The 22470-nt window shown below is 42.4% G+C and overlaps 1 protein-coding gene and 1 long non-coding RNA gene across 2 annotated transcripts in view; both read right to left on the reverse strand.

Annotated features, from left to right (window-relative positions):
• Nucleotides 1-6798, reverse strand: part of LOC137331992 (synaptonemal complex protein 2-like) — an 85274-nt gene extending 78476 nt beyond the window's left edge. The window contains exons 1-2 of the mRNA XM_067995754.1: nucleotides 6761-6798; nucleotides 6623-6716 (exon numbers count right to left, since the gene is read on the reverse strand). Coding sequence (XP_067851855.1) covers nucleotides 6623-6716; nucleotides 6761-6798 — 132 coding nt within the window. The remainder of the gene's footprint in view (nucleotides 1-6622; nucleotides 6717-6760) is intronic.
• A 28-nt stretch (nucleotides 6799-6826) lies between these two features.
• LOC137333363 (uncharacterized) lies at nucleotides 6827-17946 on the reverse strand. The gene is made up of 4 exons (XR_010965878.1): nucleotides 17900-17946; nucleotides 15152-15256; nucleotides 9524-9584; nucleotides 6827-6968 (listed from the first exon to the last, which is right to left on the reverse strand). It is a non-coding gene; the product is annotated as an uncharacterized lncRNA (long non-coding RNA).
• Nucleotides 17947-22470: the final 4524 nt, after the last annotated feature.

Consider the following 22470-nt stretch of genomic DNA (forward strand, 5'->3'; position numbering starts at 1 on the left):
ATAGGATCTAACTCGGCCAATTATTACCCCATCAGCTTCCACCCAAAGTGATGGAAGGAGTCACCTGCTCACCAATGCTCATTTTGGGTTCTGCCAGAACTATTCAGCCTCAGACCTTATTGCGGTCTTGATCCAGACATGATCAGAAGAGCTGAATGACTTGGACTTGGGAGTACAGGGCACAATTGCAAAATTTGCAGATGAGACCAAATTTGGAAGGGTAGTAAACAGTGAGGAGGATAGTGATAGACTTCAAGTGGACATAGACAGGCTGGTGGCATGGGTGGACACGTGGCAGATGAAATTTAACACAGAAAAATGCAAAGTGATCATTTCAGTAGGACGAATGAGGACTGGCAATATAAACTAGAGGGCACAATTCTAAAAGGGGTTCAGGAACAGAGAGATCTGGGGGTATATGTGCACAAATTGTTGAAGATGGCAAGGCAGGTTGAGAAAGAGGTTAGAAAAAGCATACAGGATCCTGGGCTTTATAAATAGAGACAGAGTACAAAAGTAAGGGAGTCATGATGAATTTTTATAAAACACTGGTTCAGCCACAACTGGAGTATTGTGTCCAGTTCTGGGCACCGCACTTCAGGAAGGATGTGAAGGCCTTAGAGAGGGTGCAGAAGAGATTTACTAGAGTGATTCCAGGGATAGAGGGACTTTAGTTACGTGGATAGATTGGACAAGCTGGGGTTGTTCTCCTTGGAACAGAGACAGTTACAAGGAGATTTGATAGAGGTGTTCAAAATCATGAAGGGTCCAGACAGAGTAGAGAAACTGTTCCCATTGGTGGAAGGGTCAGGAACCAGAGGACACAGATTTAAGGTGATTGGCAAAAGAACCAAAAAGGTGACATGAGGAAATACTTTTTTTTTAAAAAGTGGTTTGGATCTGGAATGCACTGCCCGAAGGAGTGGTGGAGGCAGATTCAATCATGGCTTTCAAAAGGGAACTGGATAAGTACTTGAAATGAAAAAATTTGCAGGCCTATGGGGATACGGCAGGCGTAGTGGGACTAACTGGATTACTCTTGCATAGAGCTGGCCCGGACTCAATGGACCGAATGGCCTCCTTCCATGCTGTAACCTATGATTCTAGGAGAGGCGAGAGTAGCTACCGTCGACATCAGGCACAATTTTACAGAATATGACACCAAGAAGCCCCAGCAAAACTGAAGTCAATGGGAAAAACCTCCAGTGGCTGGAGTCACACCTGATACTAAGGATGATTGTGGCTGTCAGAGGCCAATTATCATAGCCCCAGGACATCCCTGCAGGACTTTATTGGGGAAGCACCCTCAGCCGTTTCATCAATGACCTGCCCTTTTTCAGGTCAGGAGTGGGGCTGTTCGATGATTCCAGTGTCCATCTCTATTTACAACTCAGACAACAAAGCAGACTATATCAGCCTACAGCAAGACCTGCATAACATCCAGGCTTGGGCTGACAAATGGCAGATAACATTCACATCACATAAATGCCAGACAATAACCATTTTAAACAAAAGAAAGGCCAGCCATCTCCCCTTTTCAGCCCTGAAAAGTGTCATAGTGATGATCTTATAGAAGCGTAATAGACAACAGTATGGAAAAGGTAAATCTGGAACACAACTGCAAACTAAAATGCAAGAGTAAGATACAAGCTAGGGTTGATATCAACATTCTTCAACCACAAAGAGCCCAGACCTGAGGCGAAGCAGGACTTTGAATGGCTGGGAAATACATGGAGGCAGAGACATGGTATAACAGTAGGATATAAAACTTGCAGCTGCTTAAAGGGGCTATGGCAGCATTGGAGGAAGTAGGTAACCTGGGTGACTACTACAGCAGGAAGATCCAAGAAACGAATGGCAAACTTCAGGGAGCTGGACATAGATATCCTCCTAAATGGAGATATGGAGCAGGAGACAGTTCCTTCTATGTTTCCTTACTGAGCAGTTGCCTCATCAATCGGGAGCCCGGAGTCAAGTGAGCACAGACCCATGAGTGACCAGGGGAGGAGGATCAGAGCAGGTAAAAAGCAAGGCCCAGGGAGAGAGGAAAAAACCTCAAGTGACATCAGCACAAAGGACAGAACTGATTGCTGAGTTCTTTTTTTTGATAAAAGTTTATTTATTAGATTACTAACTAAACTTGCGGCATGGCACCGCACCTCAGTCCCATCGAATGCATGGCCTGTGCCATGTGGGAACTCCAGGACGCCTCCAGTGTCCTGGACAACCACAAATGCAGGAAGTGTTGTCAGCTGGAGGAGCTCGAGCTCCGGATTTCAGAGCTTGAGCAACATCTGGCTTCACTGCAGAATTAGAAAGGAGAAACAAGGTGCACAAAGGATTGGGAGAGACAGATAGCACTAGAGTAATAGTATGATAGTAGATGGGACCAGACGAAGAGAGAATACATGATGGTTTAAGACAGGATTAAAGTGCATGTGTGTAAATGCACGAAATGTGGTAAACAAGGTTGGTGAGCTGCAGACGCAAATAGCCACATGGGAATACAATGTTGTGGCAATAACGGAGACCTGGCTCAAAAAAGGGCAGGATTGGGTACTAAATATCCCTGGATGCAAGGTGTTCAGGAAAGATAGGGAAGGAAAGAAAGTGGCGGGCTGGGGGGGGGGGGGGGGGTGAAGTATTGATGGAGAATATTATAGTGCTGGAGAGAGGATGCCTTTGAGGGATCAAAGACAGAATCTATTTGGTTACAGTCAAGAAACAATAAAGGTGCCATTACACTACTGGGTGTGTTCTATAGGCCACCAACTAGTGGGAAGGATATAGAGGAGCAAATTTGCAGGGAAATTACAGAGAGGTGCAAGAACCATGGAGTAGTAATAACAGGGGACTTCAACTATCTTAATATAGACTGGGATAGTAAGAATGTAAAGGGCAAAGAAGGGGAAGAATTTCTGAAGTGTGTTCAGGAGAACTTTCTTGATCAGTGTGTTTCTGGCCCAACGAGGAAGGAGGCATTGCTGGATCTGGTTCTGGGGAATGAGGTGGGTCAAGCAGAGCAAGTGTCAGTGGGGCAACATTTAGGGAACATGGTACCATATGGTTTAGATTAGCTATGGACAAGGACAGAGCAATCTAGAGTAAAAATACTTAATTGGAGGAAGGCCAATTTCAGTGGACTGAGATGGATCGGGCCCAAGTAAATTGGATTCAAAGATTGGCAGGCAAAACTGTAATTCAACAATGGGCGACCTTTAAAGACGAAATGGCTCAGGTACAGTCTAGATATAGTCCCACGAGGGAGAAAGGTAGGCAACCAAAGCCAGACCTCCCTGGATGACGAGAGATAGAGAGCAAGATGAAGCAGAAAAAGAGGGCGTATGACAGGTGTCAGGTTGTTGATACAAGCGAGAACCAGGCTGAGTATAGAAAGTTCAAAGGGGAAGTTATAAAGGAAATAAGAGGGGCAAAGAGTGTGAGAATAGACTGGCAGCTAACATAAAAGGGAATCCAAAAGTCTTCTTTCGACATATAAATAGTAAATGGGTAATAAGGAGGGGTGTGGATATACGCACAGAAGCAGAGGGCATGGCAGAGGTACTAAATGAATACTTTGGCCATATCTTCCTCCTTGGTAAAGACAGATACAAAAAGTTACAGTAAAAGGTAATTGAGATACTGTATGGGATAAAAATTGATAAAGAAGGTACTAGAAAGGCTGGCTTTACTTAAAATAGATAAGTTACCAGGTCCGGATGGGATGCATCCTAGGTTGTTGAGGGAAGTAAGGATGGAAATTGCGGAAGTACTGGCCATAATCTTCCACCACTCCTTTGACACAGGTGGGTGCCGGAGGACTGAATAATTGCAAATGTTACACCCTTGTTCAAAAAAGGATGTAAAGATAAACCCAGCAACTACAGGCCAGTCAGTTTAACCTCAGTGGTGGGAAAGCTTTTAGAAACAATAATCCGGGACAAAATTAATAGTCACTTGTCCAAGTGGATTACTAAGGGAAAGCCAGCACGAATTTGTTAAAGGCAAATCATGTTTGACTAACTTGATTGAGTTTTTTGATGAGGTAACAGAGAGGGTTGATAAGGGCAGTGCAGTTGATGTGTATGTGGATTTCCAAAAGGCCTTTGATAAAGTGGCACATAATAGGCTTGGTCAATAAAGTTGAAGCCCATGGAATAAAAGGGGCAGAGGCAACATGGATACGAAATTGGCTAAGTAATAGGAAACAGAGGAGTAGTGGTGAACGAGTGTTTCCCAGGGGTCGGTACTGGGATCACTGCTTTTCTTGATATATATTAATGACTTGGACTTGGTTGTCAGGGCACAATTTCAAAATTTGCAGGTGACAAAACTTGGAAATGTAGTAAACAGTTAGGAGGATGGTGATAGACTTCAAGACGACAGACAGACTAGTGGAATGGGCGGACACACGGCAGATGAAATTTAACACAGAAGTGCAGAGTGATAAATTTTGATAGGAAGAATGAGAGGCAGTGTGAACTAAATAGTACAACTCTAAAGGGGGTGTCTTCAACAGCACCTCCCAAACCTGCAACCTCTACCAAGAAGGACAAGGGCAACAGGCGCATGTGAACACTACCACCTGCACGTTCCCCTCCAAGTCACTTGACTTGGAAATATATCGCTGGGTCAAAATCCTGGAACTCCCTTCCTAACAGCACTGTGGGAGAACCTTCACCATACAGACTGCAGCAGTTCAAGAAGGCAGCTCACCATCACCTTCTCAAGGGCAATTAGGGATGGGCAATAAATGCAGGCCTTGCCAGCGATGCCCCCATCCCACGAATGAACAAAAAGGATCAGAGACCTGGGGGAATATGTATACAGGTCGTTGAAGGTGGCGGGGCAGGTTGAGAAAGCATACGGGATCCTGGGCTTAGAGGCTTAGAGGACAAAAGCGAGGATGTTATGTTGAACCTTTATAAAACACTGGTTTGGCCACAACTGGAGCATTGTGTCCAAATCTGGGCACCATACTTTAGGAAGGATGCGAAGGCCTTAGAGGGTGCAGAAAAGATTTACTAGAACGGTTCCAGAAATGAAGGACCTTAGTTACATGGATAGACTAGAAAAACTGGGATTATTCTCCTTAGAGCAGAGAAGGTTGAGAGGAGATTTGATAGGTGTTCAAAATCATGAAGGGTCTAGACAAAGTAAATAAAGAAACACTGTTCCCATTAGCAGAAGAGTCGCAAACCAGAAGACACAGGTTTAAGGTGATTGGTCAGTAGAACCAAAGGTGACACGAGGAAAAACGTTTTTAAAAAACACAGCGAGTGGTTAGGATCTGGAATGCGCTGCCTGAAAGGGTGGTGGAAGCAGGGTCAATTGCGGCTTTCGAAAAGGAATTAGATAAGTACCTGAAGGAGAAAAATTTGCAGGGCTACGGGGAAAGAGTGGGGGAGTGGGACTAGCTGGATTGCCCTTGCAGAGAGCCGGCACAGGCTCGATGGGTCGAATGGCCGCCTTCTGAGCCGTAACCATTCTATGATTCTATAAACAGTCTGCCAAGACATTGAGGAAGCAGCATGGTAGGTAGGTTCTGATGAAAGAGTATCTACTACTCCCCTCCTGGTGAGTCCAGAAAGCAGAGAGCAATGGGAAATATTCATTGAGGGCTCCTCCCATTTTTGGTAGATACATAACTAATCCCAATTTAAGCTATTAAAAGCCACAAGCACTGGGATACTGGATACCAAAGCAGAAGACAGCTGCATAGAGAAAGGAACTTGAGGTATCAACCAGTACTGACCAGTGCAGGCCCTGGAACAGGGAGGTTAAACTATCTACTGGAATATTTCCTGTGTTGGTGCTAATTAGTTATTTCACTCTTTCATTTGAATGTTTTAAATTGCCCACTGGCTACAGAATACCAAGCACAAAAGTTGGGTACCAAACAGGAGTACTGCCATTCCTACCCGAATACCCTTAATGACAATAACTTGCGTAGTAAAACATCCCAAGGTGCTTCAAAGGAGCGATCCAAACAAATTTTGGCACTGAGCCACATAAGGAGATAGTAGGACAGGTGAGCAAAAGCTTGCTCAAAAAGGTAGGTTTTGAGGAGCATCTTAAAAGGAGAGGCGGAAAGGTTTAGGGAGGGAATTTTAGAGCTTAAGGCTAGGCTGCTGAAAGCATGGCCGCCAATGTTGGAACCAGGAAAATCAGGGATGCGCAAGAGGCCAGACTACACACAAAGATCCGACCTAAAATATACCTGGTTGACTTATGTCATGAAGGTGAAAGTCTCACTGAAACAAACAGCTACAGAAAACACAACTAAATTAGTCATACAAATCAGTACCAAACTTCTGTTTTCAAAAAGTGAGGAAAAGTATTTTTTTCTTTTTACTTACACTAGATTTGCTAAGTTTCTGTACTGTAAAACTGTGACAAATCAAAACATCTTCCCTTATCAATATTAAAATCATTTTCAGTGCCTCTAAACATCAAAGACAAGTACAGATGGCAGAGGCCAGTCAGCTTATCCTTCCATAGAAAACCAACAATTGCCGCCTCTCTTTTCCCTCCCTCCATTGTAACATGTAACTACTTCATAAATGGCTTTGCCTCCACTCGCTCACTATGAACTTCTAATGTTTAAGAATGTTGCCCATACCTGATTTGGGACCGGGCTTGTGGTCTTCAGTTGAGATTCTACAGGAGGCCAGACCAAATTCTGTAATTCAAGTATTTGTAGAATAGGATGAGATCTGCAGGTACATTCATTGATATGTGCAGTCTGCTAAATTCTCACTTCCCTTCACCACACCAGTACAGCTTATTGAGAACCATGTGAAAATCTTGAAAACTTGCCAGCACTTTCTCCTCTCCATACACCAACTTGGTAGTGTTCAGAATATCAAATTCAGAGTCAAAGTATATTTTCACCTTCTTGCCTTTATTTTTACTGACCGACAGTAGTCCTTTCAGGTTTATAATGAGGATTGTAGTTCTGTTAACTTCTGTCAATTTGAGAGGACACATTTTAGCAATGGAATTGCAACAAAGTCCATGCAACTTTACTCTAATGAAAACACCAGTCCGTATCCCGATATTAACACAAACTTACTATACAAGTGTACAACTAAAATAAACTTGTATTTGGATCAATTTAGAGGCACTTACCGGGGAGGGAAATAAATGGATATTTCCTCCTTACGTGAAAAATACAACCAAGATATCCCTTCATTTTCCGACTTTTTCTAAACTTCATCTCCCACAGTAAATGACAAGAAGGCTTTTGAGGAATATTGGCCCAGAGTTTACACTTTGGGTGCAATCGGCATTTGGGCGCAAATGTGCTGATCCATGGCAGATTTTACATTTGTGATTATGTTTAATCTCAAACGTAAAATCTGCCATGAATCAGCACAATTCAGCAGCTTAACATAGCACCAGGTTACCACTCAAATACATTGATGAATATTTTTTATTACAAAAAAAAATTATGCTATGTTAAGCTACCCAATTGCACTGATTCATAGCAGATTTTGTGTGCGATTATGTTAAGGCATTTTAGCGTAAACTCCGTGAATCTCGGCCTAACTTGCACCAGCGCAATTTGCGCCCAAAGCAAAAATTCTGGGCCATTATGCTAAAGATAGCATTAACTAATAATTTCCTCCTCTCCATTGACACCAAATCTTAATTCAGTCAAGGATCCCTAATGGTGAGACACCCTTCTTAAATGCCAACACATTCAGAAGGCAGAACTTTGTAGATTATAAAGTATTCACAAGCATGTTTTTCAAAGTTTTTTTTTTAAATATAAAAGTACTTTTAATTAGTACCACTTACCATAGCTAGAATGCTAGATACACTAGGACTGATTTGCTGGCAGCTAACTAGAAATTTCCACAGTGATTACATCACAGTTATTAAGAATGAATGGATATTGTACTAATCTTTCAGGCCACTTTACCTTCTCCAACAAATACTGGATGCATGTCTCAGGAGAATTTTAAAGTCATTCTTCAAGATGAGTGAGCACACTTTAATCCTTTTGGAGCAGCATCCTGAACCTACTGACTTAGGTGAGAGTGTTACGACTGAGCCAAGGTGGATAGAGTATGGGCAGCAGAGTTTTGGGTCAGCTGAAGTTTATGGAGGGTGAAGGATGAGAGCCCAGCTCGGAGAGCATTGGAGTAATTGACCTGCAAGGGAAATTGGATGGTCAGTAGCTAGTGGGAATAGGGTGAAGGGATTAACAAGTAGATCCAAGGTTAGTTTGGAGGGTGGACAAACAGAGGGAGGGGCAAGGTGTGAGAGGGAACATATGGTGATGTTAGTCAGACAACAGAAAAATGATCACTTAATTGGTAAGCTGATCTAGCAACTAAATACTGGATGCATGTCTCAGGAGAATTTTAAAGTCATTCTTCAAGATGAGTGAGCACACTTTAATCCTTTTGGAGCAGCATCCTGAAGACCTTCACTTATCACAGTGGGATAATTTAGTTGCTAGATCAGCTTACCAATTAAGTGATCATTTTTCTGTTGTCTGACTAACATCACCATATGTTCCCTCTCACACCTTGCCCTCCCTCTGTTTGTCCACCCTCCAAACTAACCTTGGATCTACTTGTTAATCCCTTCACCCTATTCCCACTAGCTACTGACCATCCAATTTCCCTTGCAGGTCAATTACTCCAATGCTCTCCGAGCTGAGCTCTCATCCTTCACCCTCCATAAACTTCAGCTGACCCAAAACTCTGCTGCCCATACTCTATCCACCTTGGCTCAGTCGTAACACTCTCACCTAAGTCAGTAGGTTGTGGGTTCAGGTCCCATTTCAGGACTTGAGCACATAATCTACTGCACACTTCATTGCAGTACTGAGGAGGTACTGTATTGTCAGAGGTGTAATCTTTCAGATGAGACTTCAAACCAAGGCTCCTATCTAGCCTTCCAGGTGGACATAAGAGCAGGAGAGTTCTCCCAGTGTCATAGCCTACACTTATCCCTCAACCAATACTTCCAAATACAGATCAACTGGTCATTCAGATCATTGCTGTGTGCAAATTGGTTGCCATGTTTGTGCACATTACAACGGTGACTACACTGTTTTGGATATCCTGAGGATTTATAAGTGCTAGCTTTCGTTCTTGCGTCACACAAAATCCCGCTCGCACATCACCATCTTGCATCATCGTAAATTTAAAATGCTCATCCTGGTTCTTAAATCCATCCATGGCCTCGCCCCTCTTTACCTTTAACCTCTTCCAATTCGACAACTGGCCCACCCTTAAACTCCCCACTCCTGACTTTGACCTCATGTGCATTGCCCTCCCCCCTTTTTCACCCCACCATTGACAGCTGTGCCTTCAGTTGCATAAATCCCACTCTCTAGTTTCCTCCATAAACATCTCCTTCTTAAAACCCAACTTTTTGATCACCCTCTTAATCTCTCCACCTTTGGCTCAGAGTCTGTTTTACTTCAGGTGAATTAGGATCTTTTTTTAAAAATTGAAGGAATTGTATAAATGCAAGTTGTTTGAAAGGCAATGAATAGCATTACCTTCCACACTGAAATGTTTGACTCCTTCTTGCAATAAACTAACAGTCTCCCAGAGGTCCATCTAGGGTGTGGGGAAGAAAAAGACATTGTAATTCAAATCAACCTCCGCCAAGTACAAAAACATGTTCCAATATTTACACAAGTTCATTGATATACGGATTGTTTTAGTTCAGAGTCTCTCAACGGTCAACATTCTGAGCAATAATGTGCACCAGTCTGAAATCCTAAATTATCTGCCTTTAAACAGCACTTATCCTTAAAGTGTTGAGAGACTGGAATAAACACAGAAAATGCTGTAAATACCCAACACCTTTGTCAGCAACCAAAAAAGAATGACAGCTTCAGGTTTTAAGTGAGGCCCATAGAATTATTTCCAGATGGCAAATAACAAGCATTACCCATTGTAGGGATATCGACCTCATTCTTTAACTAAAAGTCAACCACCACACACAAAACTCCCATTTAACCTACTCTTCCTGATCTCATGTTTAATTTGTATGCATTACATTGTTCATATCTGGGTGAACACATGATCAAAGACCTCTCCCAAGACTCGGGCAAGTTTTCTATTCAATAGATTCTGAACCTTTAAGAGATCAGCTATGCTACAAGTTAAAAGAAATCCCAACAGCAGCCATTGCAGGATATAAAGCCTTGATGGAAGTGTAATGGCAACAAATCGGTGGGTTAAGGACCATCAGTATGATTACCCTAATAATGAGGGAGTCAGTTCAGTTTTCTTTGTCTACTATAGGCAAATTTGACACTGCTGTCCACAAATTTTCAGAGGTCTGTAACACTCCCAGTAGAGTGGAACACAAGAGTAAACACCAGAGATAAATTCTGTGCTTCTGAAAGATCTTAAGAACATAAGAGCAGGGGAGTAACAAGCTTAATCTAAGGCAAGTCATGGCAGCAGAGCTCGTACCCGTGATATGCTTCTCCTGCGCTATTTGGGAAGTCATGGACACTACTGGTGTTCCTGGCGACGTGTGCAGGAAGTGTGTCCAGCTGCAGCTACTGGCTAACCGCATTTCGGAGCTGGAGCTGCAGGCGGATTCACTGTGGAGCATCCGCGATGTTGAGATTATCGTGGATAGCAGGTTCAGTGAGGTGGTCACACCGCAGGTAAAGATTACGCAAGCAGAAAGGAAATGGGTGACAGCTAGGCAGAGTAAAAGGACTGGGCAGGTGGAGCAGGAGTCCCCAGGGGCCATATCCCTCTCAAACAGATATTCCGCTTTGGATATTGTTTGGGGAGATGGCTTATCAGGGGAATGCAGCAAGAGCCAAGACCGTGGCACCACAAGTGACTCAGCTGCACAGGAGGGGAGGAAAAACAACGGGAGAGCAATAGTGATAGGGGATTCCATCGTAAGGGGAACAGATAGGCGTTTCTGTGGCCGCAAACATTAGACTCCAGGATGGTATGTTGCCTCCCTGGTGCTAGGGTCAAGGTTGTCATGGAGCGGCTGCAGGACATTCTGAAGGGGGAGGGTGAACAGCCAGAGGTCATGGTCCATATCGGTACCAACGACATCGGTAAAAGGGATGAGGTCCTGCAAGCAGAATATAGGGAGTTAGGAAATAAATTAAAAAGCAGGACCTCTAAAAAGGTAGTAATCTCAGGATTACTCCCAGTGCCACGTGCTAGCAAGAGCAGAAATAGGAGAATAGACCAGGTGAACGCGTGACTTGAAAGATGGTGTAGGAGGGAGGGTTTTAAATTCCTGAGGCATTGAGGACCAATTCTGGGAAAGGCGGGACCTGTACAAGCTGGACGGGTTGCGCCCAAGCAGAACCGGAACCAATACCCTCACGGGGACATTTGTTAGTTCTGTTGGGGAGGGTTTAAACTAGTATGGCAGGGGGATGGGAACCAAAGGGTAGGTACAGATAGGACAAATTCAGACCAGGAAACGGGAAGTAGAAAAGCAGTTAGTGACAGTTAACAACTCAAAGGCAAAAGAAACAAAAAAAGGTTAAATAGTGTTCAGCACAGGAATTTGATGGGGTTAAAGGGTATATACTTCAATGCAAGGAGTACTACAAACAAAGCAGATGAGCTAAGGGCACAGATAGACACATAGCAGCATGATATCGTTGCTATAACAGAAACCTGGCTTAAAGAGGGGGATAATTGGCAACTCAATATCCCAGGATATAGAGTTTTCAGGCAGGATAGTGTGGGTGATAAAGAGGGGGGTAAGATTATTGGTTAAAGAATCAATTACAGTTGTGAGAAGGGATGATATGCTAAATGTATCATCAATCGAGGCCATATGGGCTGAGCTAAGAAATAAAATAGGGGCAGTCACACTACTAGGAGTGTTCTATAGACCCCAGAATAGCAAAAGGGAGATAGAAGAACAAATATGTAGGCAAATTTCTGAGTGCAAAAATAAGAGGGCAACAACAGTAGGGGACTTCAACTACCCTAACATCAACTGGGATTCGAACAGTGTGAGGGGCACAGAGGGCGCAAAATTCTTGATTGGTGTCCAGGAGAACTTTTTTTAGCCAGTACGTGACAAGCCCAACAAGACGGGATTCAATTCTAGATTTAGTCCTGGGAAATGAAGATGGGCAAGTGGGTGAAGTGACAGTGGGTGACCATATTGGGGATAGTGACAATTAAGTTAGTTTTAGCATTATTATGGAAAAGGACAGAGTTAAATCAGGAGTAAATGTTTTAAAATGGGGGAAGGCAAATTTGACAGAACTAAGGTGATGTGGCGAAAGTGGACTGGACACAACTACTTGAGGAGAAATCAATGCCAAGCCAGTGGGAGGCACTAAAAAGTGAAATTCTACAGGTACAATGCAGACACGTCCCCTCAAAGAAAAAGGGTGACACTGCCAAATCTAGAGACCCCTGGTTGTCTAGAAGTATACGGGGCAAGATAAAGCAGAAAAAGATTGACTGTCACAGAAAACTAAATACTGCAGAAAGCCTAGAGGTGTATAGGAAGTACAGGGATGTCGTAAAAAAGGAAATAAGGAAAGCAAAGAGAGGGCATGAAAAAATATTAGCTAATAAGATTAAAGAAAACCCAAAGATGTTTTATCAGTATATTAAGAACAAAAGGATAGCTCAGGAAAAGGTGGGACCTATCAGGGTTGATAAGGGTAACTTGTGTGTAGAAGCAGAGGATGTGGGTAGGGTTTTAAATGAATATTATGTCTCCGAATTCACAAAGGAAAGGGATGATCCGGAAGTAGTAGTTAAAAGGGGAGAGGTGTGAAATATTGGATAAGGTAAACATAATGAGAGAGGAAGTACTAGAGGGACTGGAATCCTTGAAAGTTGATAAGTCACCAGGGCCAGATGGATTGTTTCCTAGGCTATTGAAGGAAGCCAGGGAGGAAATAATAGATGTTGAGGATCATTTTCCAATCCTCACTAGATACAGGGGAGATACCGGAGAACTGGAAGACTGAAACGTAGTATCATTGTTTAAAAAGGGTACGAGGGTAAGGCCGAACAATTATAGGCCGGTCAGTCTTACCACGGTGGTGGGCAAACTATTAGAATTAATACTGAGAGATAGGATAAACTGTCACTTGGAAAGGCATGGTTTAATCAGGGATAGTCAGCATGGATTTGTTCAGGGAAGGTCATGCCTTACAAATCTGATTGAATTCTTTGAGGAAGTGACTAGGAGGATTGATGAGGGTAGTGCAGTGGATGTTGTCTGCATGGATTTTAGTAAGGCATTTGACAAGATCCCACATGGCAGACTGGTCAGAAAGGTAAAAGCCCATGGGATACAGGGAAATGTGGTGAATTGGATCCAAAATTGGCTCAGTAACAGGAAACAAAGAGTAAAAGCCGATGGATGTCTTTGCGAATGGAAATCCATTTCCAATGGTGTGTCACAGGGCTCAGTGTTTGGTCCTTTGCTGTTTGTGATAGATAGAGATAGATATAGATATAGATATATATAGGGGGCATGATTGGCAAATTTGCAGACGACACAAAAATTGGCAGTGTAGTTGATAGTGAAGAGGATAGCTGTAGACTCCAAGAAGATATCAATCGGTTGGTGGAGTGGGCGGAAAAGTGGCAAATGGAGTTCAACCCTGAGAATTGAGAGGTAATTCACTTAGGGAGGGCAAACAGTAAAAGGGAATACGCAGTAAATGGGAATATGTTGAGGAGTAGAGGAAGTGAGAGACCTTGGAGTGCATGTGCACAGGTCCCTGAAGGTTGCAGTACAGGTAGATAAGGTTGTGAAGGCAGCATAAGAAATGCTCTCCGTTATTAGCTGAGGTATAGAATACAAAAGCAGGGATGTAATGATGGAACTGTATAAAACGCTGGTAAGGCCACAGCTGGAGTATTGTGTGCAGTTCTGCTCACCACATTACAGGAAGGACGCAATTGCTCTGGAGAGAGTGCAGAGAAGATTTACAAGAATGTTGCCAGGGCTTGAAAATTGCAGCTACGAGGAGAGATTGGATAGGCTGGGGTTTTCTTCCTTGGAGCAGAGGAGGCTGAGGGGAGACTTGATTGAGGTGTACAAAATTATGAGGGGCCCAGATAGAATAGACAGGAAGTACCTGTTTCCCCTAGCAGAGAGTTCAAGAACTAGAGGACATAGATTTAAGCTGATTGGCAGAAGGATTAAAGGGGACATGAGGAAAAACTTTTTTACCCAGAGGGCGGTGGGTGAATGGAATTCGCTGCCCGAATTGGTGGTAGAGGACCCTCAACTCTTCTAAAAAGTACCTGGACCTTCACCTAAAGTGCTGTAAGCTGCAGGGCTATGGATTGGGTGCTGGAAGGTGGGATTAGAATGGTTATTCTTCGAGCCGGCGCGGACACAATGGGCCGAATGGCCCCCTTCTGTGCTGTATCTTTTCTATGGTTCTAACATAATACCCTCACAACCTTTCTTCTTCCTATCATCATAGAACGAGATAGTCTTTCTCCAGGTTAGGATGAAGTTCACTGGCTTCAGGAAAGACATTTGGCACTGCCAATACATACTTTGGGTTTTCCAAAATCAGGATTTATGCTGGGAATAGAGAGACCAGAGTTGGTGCCACCACCAGAAATTTGGCCAATTTTTAAAAAAGCAATATGTTGCAAGAGACTTTATTTTTGTTTGTGTGAAAGAGTATCATGGGTAGAGTTAGTGCCTGGAGTCATTGTTTCCAGTAATGTTGGTGTTGACCAATTAGAATCTAGCACTGAATTAAGAGTGAAAACTGTTACAAATAGTGCCAAGAGCTGCACTTTAATATTACCCCATCAGAGCCTCAGCAATACCATCTTCTTGCTCAAGAATTGATGTCAGGTAGCATCAGATAAGCTATTGGATTCAGAGATTCAGCAGGATTTTGACTAGTGCTGGAAGCTGAGTTTGTCCTCGAATACCAGACAGTTTCAATTCAGATCTTGGAAGTCCCTAAACCATCTTTGTTAGCCTTCATTGCAGCTTTTAATGTTTTGTGGAGTTTGGAGCACATCTCACTTGTGAAGTGTGCAGTGTCAGAGGATGGCATAAAAGTAGTTGCAGTCACAAAGATCCCATGACGAGAGATCTCCACAGAATTGGAAAAAAACTGATTTACCTTTAAAGTACATTAAAATATAAATCAAAGACACTGGACAAACCTTACCTCACTGTCTTGACTGTCATCTTTAATGAAAAAAGTTACACTGCGACTTCCCAGGTTGAAATCAATCCAAAATTTCTCCAATTTATCATCAGCTGGTATTTTTAACTGTGCGAAGAAATTAAAATGAAAAAGTATTCATACATCTCACCCAGTAAACACATCTCTTATCTATTATAGATACTCATACTTTCATATTTCACATCCAAAAATTTCTATTCCCTCTCTCTGCATGTTTAAAAACACATACACACCATACTAAATTGATTCCCAATTGAAACATAGCCTTGTAGTTAAGATGTCAATTCCCAACTAGAGGATTGGGAATTTGGAGCACATGGAATTATTAGTCACTTATGAGAATCTCATCATGTACATCCAAAAAGTGGAGAAGGGACAGAATAACTTCAACATCACCTGAACCACGAGACTGATCCCTCAATGTCAGGACTGAGTTATGAAATATAGGAATTTATGGCTTTTCAGTCTTGAAAGGGGGTGACAGAAATAATCTTAGTACATAGTTTAGAAAAGGTAGGTCTGAAACACTGTCCAACTAGCTCGTGACAATAGAAGATGATCACCACATTCAAACTAAACAAGGCATTTTGTTCTTCACTTGTGATCAACATATGCAGCGGATGCAAAATTTCTGGAATACTTTGCAGTTGGATGCCATGTTTAATGGGGGAGCAGGACAGAAAGAGAAGAAATGCAAGGTCATTCTAGATAGATCAGCTGAGATGGACAGTGCTTTGGGGGGGGGGGGGGGGGGGGGGGGGGGGAGGGAGTCCCAGAATGCAAGAGGACTGGCACTGCCCCAGAATTTGAAAGCAGGAGGAGGAGGACTTTTGGGTGGGGGGGTGGGAAGGGAGGGTTCTGAGACAAGGCATCCCATGGTCAGAGGGTGCTGGGAGAAAGCACTTAGGCACACAGTTCTACCTGACTTCTCAGAGAACAATGACTTCTTCTGAACCATGAGTGTGCTGATCTGGGATTCTCATCTCAAAGCAACCATTGGCCAAGAAAAGTTCTGATGAAGGGTTATGCCTGAAAGATCAACTTGACACATCTCTCCACAGATACTGTACCTGACTTTGAGTGTTTCCTGCATTTTTTGTTTGTTTCAGATTTCTAGCATCGGCAGTGTTCTATTTTTTGGGTTTTATGCAAGTGACCAAGTCGCTCCTTCAACTCACTTTGGGCAAAACCACAATGGAACAACATATTTGTTTTATACATATTCATATATAAATGAAACTTTAAAAGCAGAAATAGGAAACAGTCATTTGTTGTAATAGCAGAATAGCAGGGCAGGTACAGTGAAGAGAACAAATGGACTGAGGGGCATTTTCATTTTAACCAATCTCAAGACATTCTGGTTTGCGATAGTTGAACAAATATGTAATAGTGCTCGTTAGCTTGGAATAGTTGAAACTTGAAATCTATACAAGATGGAAACAATTGTAATTTTGCGCCAGTATCCACACTGCGCCAGTATAAAAGAGGTAGAGTTCCAAAGAAAGGAAAGCAAACATTAAGAAAAAGTGGAAAACTTGACCAAATTTATTGAACTATAGAACAGACTAGTTTATACCATGATTTTAGCTTCCACTGAACTACTCCAAAAGCTCTTCCTTCACCCAAAACAATTGTGAATGCACATGTGCTCAACTGGGATTGTAGATTGAATATCCTAGAGGATTGTGGGGTCAGTGTAGTAAAGCCAGTTGACAAGTTATTCTTCCGGGAGAATTTACAATCCTGTTAACACGGTAAGGTTGCTTCCAAAAATATTCATGCTCTTACTGTACCATGGGAATAAACTGCACTGTAAATACAGAGCTAGAGAAATAAACAAACGAGTAGATACTTACTTGGTTCTTTAGAGGCAGATGAAACATTCCCAGGATCGTCACCAGCACAAAATTATAGCAACAAACTTCCAAGTAAAGGATAAATTACACTGGAATAGAGTTTGATTTTGGCTCTCCATTTTCCAGATTGATCTTGGTGCAATAAATCACATTGCCATTATTTTCAAATTTAAGTGGCAGCGGTGTGAAAACGGGATTAAATGCAGGAAAATTGTGACCATTCATTTTATTGGGGGCGGAGCCATGATAATTACTTGTTTTGGCAAGGGTAAAGCCATGGTGCAAAAGTCCCAGGAAAATACGGAGTGGCATAATTAATGGCTTACATCACTTACTCCATAATTTCCTCTTTCTTTTATGCTGTTAAAGGGCCCCAATGACATTGATGTGCCGTTACAATGGCGCATGTTCCCAGGAAAATCTGAGCCACAGTCGTACAGGAGGTTCAAGCACAGTTGGATGCTAGACAGAGTATCAGAGGGATGAACTGCAGTTGGCCAAATGGCCTTTTCTTATATACAAAATTCTTTAAACTAAGCCACAAGTTAATATGCAATCTCTGACAAAAATACCACATCTTTACAAAACTTAGACAACGCAGTCTACTTCTGAATTCACATTTTGTGTGACTGAAAATACTTGAACTAACTTAAATGGCACAACAAATTGGGAATTTAGCACTAAACAAATGTTCAAATTAGCAGATGATTTGAAGAGTAGACCATACAACACCTCTAGAATTGCAGGAGCCTGTGCATGTGTATACATACACACAAACTAGTGAGACAACAAAACTGCTTTTAAATAGGTAAAATATATTTTTGGCTTAATTCTAATACCACCAGGTACTCTAAAGATAATGAAACAGCCTTACCTCATTCAGATCAAGGAATGCTGAATTACATGGATAGGTGTAAACTCTGCAAAACCAGATGAAAGATTAAATGAATAAAATCACAACTCAAAATACAGAAAAGCTAGCTAATTATAAATCTTAAGGTCAGAAGAGTTTTTAAGGTATACAATGTTCTTGATAATCAGATTAAACAATGGCATAAAAATTGCTGGAAAAATGGCAAATTAACAGTGCGGGCCATTATTAGTCCATAAAAAACCCAGCAATTTGTGGTAAAGGAGAGATAAGTCATGAGTTCCGATCCTCCACAAATTGCTGGACAACTTGAGGCTCTCCATTAGCCACGCAAAAAACGAAAAAATTGCAACCTTGCCATGAGCCTCCCCATTAAAATTAATTGCACGTCATGAAATTGCTGGATTTGTGCCATAAATGCAAATTAATCTCACCACAGCCACTTAGGGCTGGTAATTCATGTCAGAAGGACCATGTTAATGTGATTTATGATCCGGAGATGAAATTCAACCTTGGAGGCCCAGAAGGGGAACAATGAAACGGTGGATTCTCACTCCAGCCGATAAGTAAATTGTTCCTAGGATGTTTTTAAAAAAATTTTTAATCTGTCTTAGCAGTCTTTTTGTGCCAGTCTTGCCATCCACAATGGTGTCAGAAGGCAACAATTTTCAGGATGCAAACATGTTTTGACACTCAAATGCAAATTATATAGATTTCTTCCAGAAAATAACACAGTATATGAGTAATTTGAGACATAACATGTAAGTGCAGCATGCTTAGGAGGACCAAATTGACTTTGGATCTATATTTCCCAAACCTTTCCTCCAATGGAGTTTTCCTCACCTCATGCTGGGTCTGTGGTAGACTAATTGATGGAGATTGATTGCTATGATTAGTCAACAACTCCATTATCATTGCATCATGTAATTACCAGTATGATAGAAGGTGAACGAGGGGGATTTGGGTCTTTTTTCATCTAGCAATTCCTATGTTCTTATGAAAGCAGTTCCACTGTTACTGATCACGATGGTTCAATACTTCATGGCTCAAGACTCTTCTACTTCATCTTTTAATTATTTTTTCTTACTTTTCCTTTGTATTTTTCTCTCTCATCCACTCCCTTTCTTTCTCTAATTTACCCTATTTCCTTCTCCCTTGTTTACTGTTTCTTTCTCTATTCTTTACTTATTGGTGAAGGAGATAGACCATTGGATGCAACGTTCATTAGGTCCCAGATGCGACATTGACATCGTTCCGCAAATATAGTGTGATCTGAAGGGTGAGGAACAAAGTCCAATTAAAGTCGCTTCAATTGGCCATTCCAGCAATTTCTGAACATTATGTAGAGGTTACATTCAAGTGGTTAATCCTTCATATAGTTATCACTCTTGATCTACATAGAAGATCCCAACTGATTACACCTATTGGTAAAGGGAAAATAAAAAAAAGGAATGGCACCCTTCTCTTAAACCCCACTGTGTACTATAAAAAGGACAGTCATTATAGTCACTGATCTTGTTATAGGATTGGTTCAGATGAAGATGACGTCAGCCCATTTGATTTCATCCTTTACAATGGCACAGTACATGGTTGCTTTAAAATGCTGTGTCGAGAGTGTTGCCTGCAGACTTATACATAGTTCCACATATGGTAAGCTCATCTTAATTGTACTTCCCCATAGTGGCAGACAATTCACCCGGTCTGTTCCTGTGCACATATCACAGCAAATGACTCAAATACACTCAATAAACATCTGTAAAGTGGATATAAATTTAATAGAATTTAAAAAGTAAACGCCCTCACACCACTGATAGAGTTGAGTTGACCAGCTGTTCATTCTGTAGTCCAGGATAAGGAGCATTTAATCTTTACAGATTAATTAAAACAACTAAGTTATGTGTTTAAAAGTTTTCAATGTAAAAGAGGATCCTACCTTCTTTTATTACAAAGACTTTTATTTAATTTGTTGAGAAATTTTCTGCAGTCCTTCAAAATAAAAAGATATTTTTATGCACCAAGTGATCATCTTTAGCGGTAGTTCCACAAGTCAGCAGGAACATGGACAACTGATGATCAGAACTGTTTCTATTTAAAGTAAAAGGTGGCAATGGAACTTATTTCCTCCTATTTCGACTGTATTTTTTCCTCCCCTTGTCCAGTCTCTTCTGATGCCCTCCGCCACTTTAACAGTTTCCAGTTCCCCAGCCCTAACAGTCTTCTTTTCACCATGGACACCTCGCTCTACACCTTCATACCCCACCAGGACGGCCTGCGGGCCCTCCGCTTCTTCCTTGAATGGAGGTCCAACTAGTCCCTATCCACCATCACCCTCCTCCGCCTGGCTGAACTTGTTCTTACATTGAACAACTTCTCCTTTGATCTCTCTCTCTCTCTCTCTCTCTCTATATGCTGTCAACCAATATCTATTATAAGCCCACTGACTCCCACAGCTACCTTGATTACACTTCCTCCCACTCCGCTTCCTTTAAGGACTCTATTCCCTTCTCCCAGTTTCTTAGTCTCCATCGCATCTGTTCTGACAATGCCACCTTCCACACCAGTGCTTCCGATATGTCTTCCCTTTTCTTCAACCGAGGATTTCCCTCCACTGTAGTTGACGGGGCCCTCGACAGTGTCCATCCTATTCCCCACACTTCAGCCCTCACCACTTCCCTTCCCCTCCCAGAACCACGATAGGGTCCCCCTTGTCCTCACTTTCAACCCCACCAGCCTCCACATTCAATGCATCATCCTTTGCCATTTCTGCCACCACCAGCACGATCCCACCACCAAACACATCTTCCCCTCCCAGGATTCCGAAGGGACCGCTCCCTCCGCGACACGCTAGTCCACTCTTCCATCACCCACTCTCCTCCCCACGGCCCCTGCCGAGCGAGCACAGGAGAAGCTACATCTGCCCTTTCAGCTCCTCCCTTCCCATCGTCCAGGGCCCCAAACACTCCTTCCAGGTGAAACAGCGGTTTACTTGTACTTCTCAATTTAATATACTGTATCCGCTGCATACGACACAGTCTCCTCTACACTGGAGACCAAACGTAGACTGGGCGATCGGAGGTGTTCAGCAAAGCGTTCTGCTGCAAGTGTGACCCTGACCTGCCGATCACTTGCCATTTTAATTCCCCTTCCCACTCCCACTCCGACCTCAGCCTCTTACACTGTTCCAATGAAGCTCGAGGAACAGCACCTCATCTTTTGTTAAGGCACTTTACAACCTTCTGGGCTCAACACTGATTTCAATAACTTCAGATCATAACCACTGCTCCCATTTTTTCAGATAGCAAATGCTGGTAGTGGTTCAGTTGTTGCTATTAACAGCAACTCTACAGAAACATCATTTGTTTCTTAACCTGTCCCATTACCACCCTCCTTGCCTTGCATCATCATCCCTTTTGTCATTTAATCACTTGTGCCCTCCACCCTATCAGAGACCTTCCCTTTTTTTCTTTCCTCCCCTTCTCCTGCCTCTGTATTTGCTTGAAAACTTTAACTCAACATCTTCCAGTTCTGACAAAAGGTCTTCAACCTGAAACGTTAACTGTTTCTTTCTCCACAGACGCTACCTGACTTGCTGAGTTTCTCCAGCATTTTCTGTGTTTATTTCAGATTTCCAACATCTGCAGTATTTTGCTTTTGATTAAGTGGCAATGGTTTCTCCAGGTTTGAAGATAGATATTAGCCACTGTGACAAAAGGATCATTATTCATACAACCAAACTCGTTTATATCTAGAGACAGTATTTTAATTGCTGAAAATGGTTACGTACAGGTTACATACAGCACAATGTAAAACCACCAGCACTAGATTACCAAGCAAAGGAGGAGCTAAACATGGCAGTACAGAAACAGATGCCTTGTGGTCACCTCATTTGCCCTTGTGAGCCCTGAACCCTTATCTTGTTTTTAAAAAAGTACACACTTGATCACGCTGCTTCTAATACACAAAAAAAGACACCCAATTCAGATTACGTCGCATAGGAATTACAACACAAACAGGTGTTCGGCTCAATCAATTCTGTGTTTGAGTTTATCCTGTATAGCAGTACACAAGTTACACTGAAACTACAGCACAGAAACAGGCCACTCGGCCCAAACGGTCAATGCCGGCGTTTATGCTCCACATAAGCCTCCTCCCTCCCCACTTCAACCAACCACATTAGGATACCCTTCTATTCTTTCTCCCTCATGTGCTTATCTAGTAGCCCTAATTCCTTGGGTCCACCCATTTTACATGGAAAGCTCACAACTCTATAACCACCATATCCCTTAACTTATCTCAACCCCAGTTCTGAGACAGACACTATTCTAAAAGGTAGGTGGAATAATCTGTAGTGGAAGCACTCCTGCATAAAAACATCTAAAGATTAACTTTCACTCTTCAGGTCATGCCTGATCAGCAATTTTACTCAGTTATCTTGTCCATCAAAGTACAGGTTCTGAAGCAAATAATTTACTTGTGCAATGCTCAATACTTTGTTACAACTGTTAGCGTCAACTCTCTCTCTGCCCCAATACCAGCTTTCTCATCAAAAAGGTCTCACCAAACCACATCCCTTT

The sequence above is a fragment of the Heptranchias perlo genome, chromosome 2, assembly GCF_035084215.1.
Source record: "Heptranchias perlo isolate sHepPer1 chromosome 2, sHepPer1.hap1, whole genome shotgun sequence".
Taxonomy (NCBI): Eukaryota; Metazoa; Chordata; class Chondrichthyes; order Hexanchiformes; family Hexanchidae; genus Heptranchias; species Heptranchias perlo.